Source organism: Neofelis nebulosa, chromosome 11, assembly GCF_028018385.1.
Source record: "Neofelis nebulosa isolate mNeoNeb1 chromosome 11, mNeoNeb1.pri, whole genome shotgun sequence".
Lineage (NCBI taxonomy): Eukaryota > Metazoa > Chordata > Mammalia > Carnivora > Felidae > Neofelis > Neofelis nebulosa.
The window spans coordinates 94,762,357-94,775,471 of record NC_080792.1 but is presented as its reverse complement, the minus strand read 5'-3'; the positions used below and the strand labels follow the sequence as shown (position 1 = coordinate 94,775,471).

Here is a 13,115-nt window from a genome sequence, read left to right as displayed (position 1 = left end):
CGGTCCCCGTGCCCGTGCTGGTCAGTTCGCGAGCCGGAGCTTGCAGCCCTCGTCACGTGCTCCCGGCCATCCAGCCAGTCCATCCTCAGGTCACTGTCTGCCACAGACCACGCACGTCTCGTCCCTGCCCTAGGGGACGTGGGCGGGGGCGGTCATACGGCAGTGGCCGGAGCCCAGTCAGAAGAGGAGGCCGGGCAGCGGAGGAAAGGAGGGGCGCTCCAGTGCCTACTTTCTCGACTGGGGGCGAGGCGCCTCAGCCTGGGGTCCGGAGGTCCGAGAGCACAGCTTGTGCTCTAGGGCAACGTCTGGCGTGTGCCGGCTTCGCTTCTGAAGCCTTGACTGACGTCTCCGCTGCAGACTGGGTGAGCTCCAGCATTGCAAATCCAGAGGTCTGCCGCTCAGCATGGTCACGTCTGGCCTGCTAGAAGGCCACCTCCTTTTCTGTTTTGCACACGGCTATAGCTCTGGGCAGAGACAACAAACTGCGTGTAGTATGCACTCAATAGACATCATCTGATTAAACCAGTAATTCACCCATCCCACTCATTGATTTTGATTTTCTTGAAGGAAAGAGCCAAGTTGTTGATCATTAAAAAAAAAAAACAAAACAAAACTTCCACCATTGTAGCAGGATTCTCGCACAGAGAGTCGTGACTCTGAGGCTTTTCTTTCCGGGAAGCAACTGTATTGGTGTCGGCACCCCAGCTGGGTTCATACCCGAAGAACTGAGCCCTGGATGCCACGTGTGGTCTTTTATGCATTTTCTTTTTTTTTTTTTTTTTAAATTTTTTTTTTTCAACGTTTTTTATTTATTTTTGGGACAGAGAGAGACAGAGCATGAACGGGGGAGGGGCAGAGAAAGAGGGAGACACAGAATCGGAAACAGGCTCCAGGCTCCGAGCCATCAGCCCAGAGCCTGACGCGGGGCTCGAACTCACGGACCGCGAGATCGTGACCTGGCTGAAGTCGGACGCTTAACCGACTGCGCCACCCAGGCGCCCCTATGCATTTTCGATTTGTCTCCCATCTATGGGTAACATACGGACATACAGTCTGATGGGGTGGTCTCATGTTATAGGGCCGTGAGGGATGTCACGTAGCCTGGTTGCCTTCCCTTGTCATGAGGTCTTTTCTCACTACATTCCTTAGGGACGGGCCTCTACTCACCACTAGTGACAAAGTTTCAGCAAACGCTCTGAGCAGAGGTAGAACAGAACAGCAGGGCTGCTGGGGAAACCAAAAATCCTAGTATCCAGTACAAGGTGCGGCTGGAGAACGTTCTGGGGAGGAGCGAAGGCGTGCGTGCTCTGTGTGGGCTGGTCCTCGAAGACGAAACACACTTGACAACAGAGGACCGAACGGTAAGGTGAACTTCGGGGGAATATAGGCCGTCCCCAGAGCAGAAGGGTACGTGTGCTGTGTACCAGCACAGGGCAAGGACGTGGGGTGGGCAAAGACGTGGGGACCCGCCCCGTGAAGGCTCCTGAACAGCGGGGGCACGTGGGGAGCATGCGATTTCTAGAGCCTTACTTATTTTTTTTTTTTAACGTTTATTCATTTTTGAGACAGAGAGAGACAGAGCATGAACAGGGGAGGGGCAGAGAGAGAGGGAGAGACAGAATCGGAAGCAGGCTCCAGGCTCCGAGCCGTCGGCCCGGCTAGCCCGACGCGGGGCTCGAACTCACGGACTCACAGACCGTGAGATCGTGACCTGAGCTGAAGTCGGACGCTCAACCGACTGCGCCCCCCAGGCGCCCCTCTAGAGCCTTATTCAAAAACGACTAAGTCGTGTACTTGGCAAACTGCTTGAACCACCTTAATGGGTATGTCAAATGGCAGGCACCCCTTTATCCCTGAGCGACCTCACCCCCCCTCCCTCCCGAGGCGGCTAACGCCAGCTCAGGGCATCCTGGGCACATCCAGGCGTACAAGCAGCTCCGTCCTGACAGACGGTTCTGCACCTTCTCACTGGCCGACCCGTGGAGGGACCTCTCCTTTCCAGAGTATACAGCCCTACCTCGCTCCTAGTGGCTGCACTCCATTTCGCAGAATGCACGTACCGTAATTCACCCGGTCAGACGGGACCTTTGCAAGATTAGTTTACTTCGGGGTGTGAACGCTGCAGGCCCAGGACAGAGGAGGAGAGAACTCCTGCCCAGAACCTGTGACAGAAGGTCTCCTGTCTCCCACGGGCCCCTGAGCACAGCCCCTAACGTGGAGCGTGGGAAGCACGCTGCCAGGGGTTGACATCGGATCTGAACAGCAGACAGGAGGTTAGTTAAGAGAGAGACCCGAGTGAGCCTTCTAAAGCTGGTCGGAGTCAGGTGGCCCGCGGGCAAGCCTACGGGGCGTGCTTCACGGTAAACCGAATCTAGACGCCCCGCGCACTGGAGGTGGTGGCAAATGGACCCGTGGGAGGTGCTCCCTGCTGCGGCCAGACAGCAGAATCCCTGTACTTGGTGGCCCCAGCCCCACCTCAGATGCACACGGAAATACGGCCTGGGGCCAGCTGTGGCCCGAGACCTGCAGGCTTTTGTACCGCTGGCAAAGACGTGGTGATCACAGGGCCACGGTGAGGAACGGTTCGGAAAACACACGGTCCTGTCCACCGAGAGTAATCACAATGAAATCATCTACTGGGTGCGGGTGCCGGAGGCTAAGTGCTTTCCAGATGTCACAACCACTTCGGGAGAGGGGGACACAGGAGGAAACCGAGACCCTGAGGAGTGAAGTCACTGGCCCCATCACATGGCTAGGCAGGTGCCTGAGCGCAGACCATCACAGCCACGGGGCACAGAGGTCCCAAGCACCACCACCGCCCCCCCCACCTGCAGGCACTTGGCAAAGGGTCGTAGGTCCCCGTGACCTCCCCCAGCCAGGTCTGCGGATGCAGGTGACTCGCTTCTGCAGTGGAAGAAAAGATACCAAAAATAACCATCTGAGCTTTGTATGAAGTTGTGCGTGTTTTTTATAAAAAAGTAGGTATTTTTCGTAATCAGCAACTTTTTTTTAACTACGACCAAAAAAAGGTAACCTAAAAGCAAAAGAGATGATAAAGAAAAGTAATGCGTGCGGGCCGTCTGCGCACAGGGCCAGTGGGCGCGGTCTCCGCAGAGAGAGCGTGACCTTCACTGAGAACTGCCGAGCGAGCTCGGCTCCTTCTGCGGCGCGGGCAGGCCTCTGCCTCCGACCCCGCGTTTTCCTTTGTTTCTTCTTCACACAGATGTAACAAACACGGCTAGCGTCTTATTTTAACGAGAATACTAGTCTTCTATGAAAGAGAAAACGAGCAAACATATAAAAAGGCCATTTTATTACACCTTTTGTTTGGCGGGGTACCGGTGCCCTTTTTGAAATCCTACTATTCAAGTACGAATGGTCACGTTTACAAAATATTTACAATCTCCGTCTTCTCGCTCTATATTTGACAACACAACAGCTGTCTGGTCGCGCAGGACCCGGAAGATGGCGGAGACCTCCAACGGGAAAGCCCTGCCTCAACAGGCACCGAATCCGGCCAAGCGTGGGGTCCGGCTTCCCGCTCCCCACGGGGTCTTAGCCACAGCCTCCCGCCCTTAACGGGAGCGAACGTCTCTTCGTAAAGAATATGGGGAACTGCTCCCCGTGGCGGCCGGGTGGAGTGTGACAGCGCTCTGGCTGCCGTCGTTCTCGGTCACTACGGGCCAGGCAAGAACCCGGCTCCCGGGCGGTGCGGGATTCCGCTCACAGAACCACCTGAGGTCTGAGCAACCCCTCCCCCCCCCCCCCCCCCCCCCCCATACTCAGTTCTGAAACACGGACAGTGAACCTTCACGACAGAAGACCAAGAAACTACACACCGGGAGGAGGTGGTTTACCGGAATGACCACTGGGGGCTGCGGGGCTGCTGGTGACGCCTAAGGAAAAGAGAAGTAACACGTCTCCTGCTCTGTATTCTGTGTGAGGGGACCCGCGAAGGAGACCCCCTGAGAGACGGGAGACTCCTGTCACGCACTGAGAAAAGGGCGGGGGCTCCACGCCACGAACGCTCTGAACCCCAGGTCAGTTCTGAGCGACGCTCCGAATTCTCTCCTGGTGTCCAGACTAACAGAGGACCGCCATCCGGGCAGCCCCGCCTCCCGGTGCTCCAGATGCAGACTGCCAGCACCACGAAGGGCGAGGGGAACACGGACGGGGTGTGCGAAGGAGGAGCTGCGGCAAGACAAGGGGGCTCTGGGGCACGGCTGGGGACGAAGAGGGGCAGGAATCCCCTCAGCACGCACAGAAGGAGCATGCACAGAGCGCCCCCAGCACCCTGTGGTCCCTCCTGACGGCACCTGCCACACCCTGAACCGACAAGCGTGGTTGTAAGAAAACAAGAGTAGAGGGCTCTTTGGATCCATTCGAGTTAACCGAAATGCTAAGTCCCTTTCCAAATTCCCACCCAGAGCTCAACAACGAGCCGCCTCCTTGCTTCGGTAAATGCCCCCGTGTTACCGTCCACGTACGCTGAATGGAAACAAAAACATACGGGCCGCTTTCCTTTGTGTCACTTCAAGCGGTACGACGAGGGGAGAACGCGCGGAATTAGCAGGTAAATGCCCTCGGGATGCCCACACAGACCTAAGACAACCGGGTTTCCCGGACCGAGTAACATAAAAGAGGCACGGAGACAGAGCAGAGAGGCGGTCCCCGAGCGGGCGCTTCTGCTGGGGTGAAAACGGCCAGGTGAGCGCAGGTCATCAGCCGACCGAGCCCACTGCAAAAACTCCTGCTTTCTCGCTGTAGTACAAAAATGAAACAGAGGCACACACGGGGCCTCCCCTTTGCCCCTCAGCTGTACCACCCCCTCGCCCCCAAATACTGCACAGAAGGTTCTCTGCTTTCCACAGAACCGCGAGGAGCGCAGGCGCTCACGGACGAGCCCCCGGCACGGCGGGCAACAGAACCTGCCGCGAGCCCAGGGTGAAGAGTGGACCGCGCCCGCTTCGGCAGGCAACGCCTACAGGCTCGCGAAGAAGTCACCGTGCTCGAGGAGGTCTCCCGCGGCGGCAGACCACGCCCGGGACGGGCAGGAAAGCGAGGGGGGCGATGCCAGGCACCCCTGCTCTCGCCGGGCCCCCGCCCGCACTGAGCACTCCAGGCCCCAAACCAGTCCGAGACCGGAGCCTCACAGAGCCTGCCGGAGCCGCCGCGGCGCGCGGAGTCCAAGCACGGGCTTCCTCCACGAGCGGGAAGTGTCCTGGAAGTGCCGGGACGGAAACCCGGTCACGCCGTGGGCGGGGCCTGCGGGAGGCCACACGGGCCGCTCTTTGGAATGAAAGTTCCACCGGAGACGGTATCCGGCCGACACCGTGGGAACACTTCACGAATGTGCTCCGATGGGGGTCGGTGGTGAAAACGTCCCGAAAACGTCCGAACAGGCCCCCTCTCAGGAGGGAGAGAAGAGAGCGCCCTGGGCCTCTCGGGTCTGAGCTGCGCTGCGTCAGGCGGTCTGTCTCCTCTCCAAGGACCGGAGCGGGTCCTCAGTTAGGTGTCCAGCCCCGCGCGGAGGCGGACGCGGTCAGAGACCACGGTTCAGCTTCAGAAAGTGTTTTACGACCCACCGCGCACTCCACGCGGCTACCGTGATGCGTGAGACACGGCGCGCTAACGGAGGTTCTAAATGGCCTCAAGACCCAGTGCTGCTGCTCTCGAGGAGAAACCGGAAGGTAGAATCGCCACCGTCACTCTTTTGACCGGCGACACACTACGGGGCGGGGGCGGGGGCGGCGTGGCGGGAGGAAAGGATTACGCTGCCCCGCTTCAGGGAGAACTCCGCAGGTGCGGCACATCTCACGTGACATCGTCCCCGGGTTCGACGACAGACCGTCTACCCGCCTCTGGCTGGGGGCGCGGCGCCCGGCGACCCGCCCTGAGGCCGCCCCGCCCTCGGGACTAGGGGCACGGAGGCTTGGCGGGCGTCTTGAGCCTCACGGCGGGGACCCTCATCTGTAGCTTGGGCTGCTGGCTCGGGCTGTCGGAGCTGGCTGGCGCCTGGGCCGGGGTGGGGACGCCGGGGCTCTGCAGCTGGGCCGCCGCGGTCGTCACAACTTGCTGCTGCAAGAGCTTCTGCTGCACCACCTGCGCCGTCGCCGTCACCGTGGGGATCATCTGCACCTGCTGCCCGGCCGCGGGCGCCTGGGTGAGGGTCACGGTCTGCGGGGAAGCCTGAGCCAGAACAGTGAGAAAACACGCGCGGCCTAGAAAACACAGGTCTAGCGACGTGGCCGACAAAAGGTTCTCGGGGGTGGGGAGGGGGTGTAAGGCCTAATTAGCACCAGTGTTTTTGTGACACGTGAAACCACGTGACGGATCCAAGGATGCGCTCTGGTTTCCGGCTGCACAAAAGCAGAAAAAAAAGCCACCGAATGAAACCACTGCTGCTCTCAGGCGAAGAGTGACGACGGGGCGCTGGTGGCGGGATCAGCTCTTCAGACTAGCTGGTTCCGTGAAATCCACACGCCCGCGTGACTTCGAATGATACTTTGTCAAAGCACTGCTCTGTACGGCCGCATTTGGTAGCAACAGATACAAAGGCAGGAGCCTGATGGTTAGGTGACAAGGGTCACCACTGTCCCCAGCAGTCCTTACCCTTCTAGGACCCAAAGTCACTGCGAGCAGTTTTCTTTGAGTGTTTCCCTAAAACTAAGGTATGGGGGCTTCGGCCTGTAGGTGCATCCGAAGTCACCGGTGAAGCAGTGACCCTAGAATGAACCCCTGATTTCCGAACCGAACACGTACGTTCAGCTCTGTCCTGCGGGCCTAAGGGTTCAAGAACCCTCCCCGAAGCGAATTGTTTCCGAATTATGAAAATCGAAAGTGAAAACCCCCAAAGGAAAACATGACGTTTACTGAGAAGTTGGCGTGAGACCCCCCCCCCCCCCCCCCCCCCCCGAGGGCTGTGCGTCTGTGGGTCCTACCTGCTGGGAAGCAGAGGCGACCTGCTGGATGCTGGCCACGGGCGTCTGCTGCTGGACGACTTGAGGGAGTTTGGCAACCTTCGACAAAACAAAGAAAAGCCAAATGTAGAATTCAAAAGAACGTACGCACAGAAAGAGACTTTTCTCCCCCTTTCTTTCCTTCAGCTCTTAAAAAAGCACAAACGGGGGGCGCCCGGGGCGGGCTGAGTCGGTTAAGCGTCCGCCTTCGGCTCGGGTCCTGAGCTCACAGTTCATGGGTTTGAGCCCCACGTCGGGGCTTGTCAGTGCAGAGCCGGCTTCAGATCCTGTCTTCCTCTCTCTGCCCGTCCCTCTCTCATGCTCATACGCGTGCTCGCTCTCTCTCAAAAGTAAGTGAATGGCAACAACAAAAAAAAGCAAAAACAGAACAGCGTCCAAGTGACCCAGAAGAGCCCCTCTCGGGTTGCTCACCTGGAGCCTGAGAGACCCCGCTTGCCGCGCTGCAGGGGGACCGTGCCCGCCTCCGCAAGCTGCAAGCGGGTCTAACTGGCAGCTTCTCCTGGTCTCGTGTCTCAGCCACGCTTTTTCTTTTACTGAGAACTGTTTGTATGGAGGGTTCACGTAAGAGAAGTAAATCGAGGAGACCATGAAATAGTTTAGCGTCTCCAGAATTCTCACGAGAGTCCCTTCTTCGAGCCTGGGCAGTGCCCCGGGAGGGCACGCCCACCGCAGCTAAGGCTCAGCCTGTTCTCGCGATGCGCCGACATTTCGCCACGCTGCTGTCTTCTTCTCGATCGCGACTGAGATCTCCCTTCCCGACAAAGTGCCGCTTCCCACCCCGCCACTGCCTTTCACAAATGTCTCGCCGTGTGCGTATGTGGCTGTCCCGCGGCAGAAAGAGGATTCTGGCCACTTGGGTCTGCCCGGGGCTGTCGGTTCAGAGAGGCAGATCAGGCTCCCGAGTGGGCAGCTGCTGGGGGCCGGGCCGGGCCACTCCTGCCTGGGTCTCTAACTCACAGAACAGGGATGAAGTTAAGTCTTTCCTGAGACAATTCTGGAGCAAATGGGAAATTTCGTGACACACTTGTAAACGACAGAGCTCCAAGGAAACGCTGGTTCTCATTGTAAGACGTGAAATTACGCGGAGAGCACACACCAGTTCACTGTATTAAAAATCGTCACAGGGGCGCCTGGGTGGCGCAGTCGGTTAAGCGTCCGACTTCAGCCAGGTCACGATCTCACGGTCCGTGAGTTCGAGCCCCGCGTCAGGCTCTGTCTGGGCTGATGGCTCGGAGCCTGGAGCCTGTTTCCGATTCTGTGTCTCCCTCTCTCTCTGCCCCTCCCCCGTTCATGCTCTGTCTCTCTCTGTCCCAAAAATAAATAAAAAAAAAAAAAAAAAAAAAAAAAATCGTCACAGGATTTGCTGGGACAACGAACGCGCCCAAGTCCTCCGCAGCGCTGACCGGAAACAAAGACTCAGGCAGTTGGATGAGGGCCCCACTTGCACACAGCGGGCCGGGACTCCGTGGGCACACCACGAAAACACGGAGACCCCGTGGGTGACACGGACACATCTTAAATGCGTCCACGAACTCGCCAGAGGCGAGGAAGTCCCGGTCCCAAACCGCGGCCGCGGTGGCACCCAGAGTGACGGGCGGAGGCGCTCACCCTGAGAGCACGTGCTCCGTGAGGAGGCCCCGCGGGGGATTCTCACGGTCGCCAGGGGCGCGGCAGACAAGGGGCCGAGTTCAGATCCATGGTCAGTGAGGCCCCCCTGTGGTTCCGTCACCGGGAGGGGATCTGCGAGGAAGCGCACCACCGGAGGCCCTGGTGCTGGCAGGGGAGGGGACCCAGGCGCAGAACCCGACTGACATTACCTGAGGGACACCGACCCTCAAGCCACAGCGGACCTGGCCCTGGCGGAGCCCCCGGGAGCCCAGCAGGAGCAGGAAATCGGCCTGCAACCCAGAGCTCAAAGCAATCCCAAAGACGGGCTTCGAGGAGCTGGCGCACAAGAAGGTAACTACTATAAACACAGTTCCCGAAACAACAGCAGCAAAGACATAAAATTAAAATCCTTAATTTAAATGTAGCTAATAAGGGATCTAATATAAAAAGCAAACACGGAGGGGCACCTGGGTGGCTCAGTCGGTTGAGCGTCCGACTTCGGCTCAGGTCATGACCTCACGGTCTGTGGGTTCGAGCCCCGTGTCGGGCTCCGGGCTGACAGCTCAGAGCCCGGAGCCTGCTTCCGATTCTGTGTCTCCCTCTCTCCCTCTGTCCCTCCTCCACTCACGCTCTGTCTCCCTCAAAAATAAACATTAAATTAAAAAAGAAAAAAAGCAAAAATGGAAAAAAACCTAAGGAGAAGCGCACAAGCAGAGTGAGAGACTTTTAACACATCCATGCGGTAACTGACAGAACAGACATCGGTAAGGACGCAGAAGTCTGGAGCAACCCAAGTAGTAAACTTGACCCAGCGACAGGATGGCCTGACAACCGTGCCCGACACTGCCAGAGAGCCGGAATCACTGGCGGACTGGGTCTGGAGTGTGAGATCAAGAGAGGACAGCTGCTGTGGGTCTGGCCCAGGCAAGGCCGAAGGTCAGGTGAGGCCAAGGCCCCGCAGAGGCCACACGTCTCCGGGGACCTGTCCAAAGGCAGTTAGGACCAGAGTCTGGAACGGGAGTAGCAATCGGCTGCAGGTGTGAATCTGGAGTCATGGGCACAGAGACAGAACCGGGGCGTCGAGACTGGGAGGGATCACCAAGGGAAGAAGCGCCTCTAAAAACACTTTTAAAACGCCACAAAAAAAAGGGAACACAATTTCTAGCAAACGAGGTGAAGAAGAAAATTGTCTTGCTCTAATGAAGGATGATTTAACAAATCAGACCTTGCAAAGATGATCACGTGAACAGATATGGCCGAGCCTCCCGTCCACTCCGTCGGGGCCTCTGCGGGCCTCACCGGCACAACAAAGCAGGAAGAAAGGGGCGGGGGAAGAGCAAGGCTCCGGCCACCGCTCTGTGCGGGCCACGTGCCGGGGGACAAAGGAAGCGCAGGAGACCACGGATGGACTGTCGAAGGAACAGGGCTTGATGGAGGCATCCGGATTCAAAGGTCAAGGTACAGAGACTGTGCAAGGCACAGACAGAAAACAGAGACTCAGAAACACATGACTACAGAAGCATCAGAAATATTCACCAAGTAGGAACAAATCCGATACAAGAGATACGACCTTCCTGGAAAAAAGTCAGAGAACCTAGTTAAAGGGCATTAAAGAAGTTAAACAACAAAAGACACATCACGTTGGTGAATCTCCAGTCGAGGCTGCAGAGACACCAGCTTTCCCCCAGATTCGTCTACAGAGTCCAGGAATGCTGCACCCGGCTAATTTTAGCGTGCGTGTGCCGAAGCGAGCCGTTCCAGCGAGAATTCCAACAGCTGTGGCTGTGGCGTGTCAACTTCACCAGCTGACTCGAACTGGGAAGCGCAGAGAGCCAAGAGCAGCAGGATGTCACCGGTGGGACGAGGTGGGGGGTCTGCCTCCCGGATGCCGAGCCTCTCTACGCACGAGGGACGGACGCAGAGCGCGGTGCTGGAGAAGGCACCGTTTAATGCCAGAGCCACGCGACGGATCGGGGAAAAGTAGTGCCGGAAGTAACAGGGTGTTCTGATGGGAAAATGCAAACGAATCCCTGTTTGTCTGTCACCTGGAAAAACACTTCCAACGAGGTTAAAAACCTCAGTGTGAATGAAAAACTACGAGGTTTGTAGAAGATAAGGGAAAGGAACGTCGGGACGTCTGGGAAGGGTTTCTTAAGCAAGACACAGAAAGCGCCATTCAGAAACAGGAAGACTGACGAGTCCCGGTACGTTAAAGTTAAGAACTTTCGCTCACTTTCGCTCATCCGGAGACACCACGCCGTGAGTGCAAAGATCGGGCGCCGACGGCGACAGTACAGAGCCCCGAGGGCTAACAAGCCAGGGTGGGAGCAGCGCTGGGAGAGCACGGGAACGGGCAGTGGCTCACAGAAGACGAGAGCCGCCGGTTCACGGGGTCCTGACAGGCGGAGCCGCGGCAGCCGCCGGAGGGACACGGCGGCACGCAGGCAGGCCGAGGCCAGGAGGAGGCCCGGGGGGCTGGGACCGCTGCAGAAGCCCAATGGACGCGCACCCCCCCCACGACGCTGCTCCCCCACCCCGGGTGGCCGCGTGCGCGGCTCACGTGCGCGAAGCAGCCCCCCTGCTGAGGCCCGGCACGCGTCTCTGCGGCTCCTGCCACCTTCCGTAAGCAGCCACGGGCCGGCGGCGAAGCCAGGAGCAGCCCACACGGCCGGCGGCGGCCGAGTGATGGCGCGTGCGGATGCGTCAAGCAGGAAGTTGACCGCTAACTCCCGGAGGAGCCTCACAGGCATGAAGGACGTCCCCGGAGCGTGACCTCAGCACGGCCCCCAAGCCACACTGCTGCGACCCCACGGGCGGCAAAGCCAGCGAGGCACGTCAGGGCACGGCCACCTCCGAGGAGCAGAGGCCCACCGTGTGGCCTTCGGGGTATCCGCCGGCGGTCACTCCGCGCCCCACGCGTCCGACCAGCCCGCGCGCGCCCGGTGTTGCGCAGTCCCCGCATACGCGCTCCCGCTCACCTGGATCTGGGTCTGCACCTGCTGAGCCCCGGCCAGCTTCTGGGCCTGGGACATGGGTGTGGTAAGAAACTGGGTCTTGAGGGCTGGCTGGGTGGCATAGGTGACCTTCTGTGGCTGGCCCTGAGCAGCGATCTGCTGTGCGGCGATCTGGAGAGAGACGGCCCTAGGTCAGAGCCAGGCGAGGCCAGGCGCTGCCTCCTCGGGGCCAGCCGGGAGGGCCCCCGGCACCCCCAGCCCATGCTCCCGGCACGGCCCCGCCTGTGTGTCACCGGCCGTGCCCAAGCCCCCTGGGAGACCAGGCTGGGGCTCACCTTTACACCGTCTGTACGCCTGGCGTCGTGTCCGCTCCTCACGTCAGTGAGTGAACTTGACCACGATACAAAAAACACCCGCCTACGATTTCCTGAATCTAATTTTACGACTTGGGCACGTACCCAAAACCCCTTGGCATAAAGGGCGAGAAACCTACACGCACGACCTTTGCAGGTTTAATCTCATTTCTAGTTTTCTCTGCCAGGAGCGAGGACTGTTCCCCAGGCCGTGCACACAGTCTACACGGTTGGTTTAGGAGGCCGTGGCCACCCACGGTATTCTTTAGTCTTTCGAGCCACACGAACATCAGACCGACGCTACAGCTAAGGCCCCCCGCCCCCCCTCCCCGCCCCAAGGTACGTCAACCCTACAATGACACAGGCCCGACCACGGTGTCCTCGGCATCCTGGCGCCAGAGCCTCCCAGCGTGGCCGGCTCTGCGAGCGGCCCCGCCCTACACGCCTATGGAGCCGAGTCCCAGGATGGCCCGAAAGGACCAGGGAGGGGACTCGGAGGGTCTCCTCCGAGGGGAGGACACGGCTCCCGGCGGTGGGTGTGCTGACTGCTCTGCAACCAACGAGACATACCTTTCTCGAAGGCCAACGGCTCCGCCCACCCGGGAGGAAGGGGCAAGAGGTCCCGAGGGCACACATCTGGCACGTGGAGCGGCTGCTGCCAGGATGGCTCTTGCCCGAGCCACCCCCCCCCCCCCCCCGCCCCCTCTGCCCTCCTGAATGTGTCTGCCCTGGCACGCCCTAACCATGCCCCTGGCCGGCGTGGCCCCTTCCCTCTGCCATCCCCACAGACACAACGGGGTCAGAGGCGGGCGGGGTCTCCGCCCCCAGCAGGCCCCTGCAAGCGGGACGGCGACACTCCGGGAAGAGCCGTCCGACACGTGTGCCGCACGCGGGACCCTGCGGTCCGACGGTCAGCTCTGCGACTCTGAGCAAGTCATTTCCTTTCTCTGAGCCTCAGTTTCCTCTGGGTAAGACGCGCAGCCCTGCCCTGAAATCCGACACCGGAGCGACAGCCGCTCCCGTGCAGGAAAACAGTGGGTCTGGCACGCACCCGGAGAACCAGAGTGTCGTCGCCCACACGTCGGGCTGCGAGCTACCAGTGAGTACGCACAGCAGCCCGGCACCTCACTCTCGCCTCCTCTCAGTGGGGTGCCTGCACAGTGCACGGCCTGGGGGCCCGAATCAGCTCAGAGCTACGTGCTCGCACACTTGTGAGTCGG

At 59.5% G+C, this 13,115-nt stretch overlaps 1 protein-coding gene across 13 annotated transcripts in view; it reads right to left on the bottom strand.

The window, feature by feature from the left end:
- Positions 1–5,783: 5,783 nt before the first annotated feature.
- The window catches only part of EP400 (E1A binding protein p400), a 95,918-nt gene continuing 88,586 nt past the window's right edge, over positions 5,784–13,115 (bottom strand). For all 13 annotated transcript variants that reach the window (XM_058691539.1, XM_058691541.1, XM_058691538.1 and 10 more), the window contains 3 exons: positions 11,567–11,713; positions 6,942–7,019; positions 5,784–6,189 (listed from right to left, as the gene is read on the bottom strand). In XM_058691539.1, the coding sequence (XP_058547522.1) occupies positions 5,917–6,189; positions 6,942–7,019; positions 11,567–11,713 (498 nt within the window). In that variant the 3' untranslated portion in view covers positions 5,784–5,916. The remainder of the gene's footprint in view (positions 6,190–6,941; positions 7,020–11,566; positions 11,714–13,115) is intronic.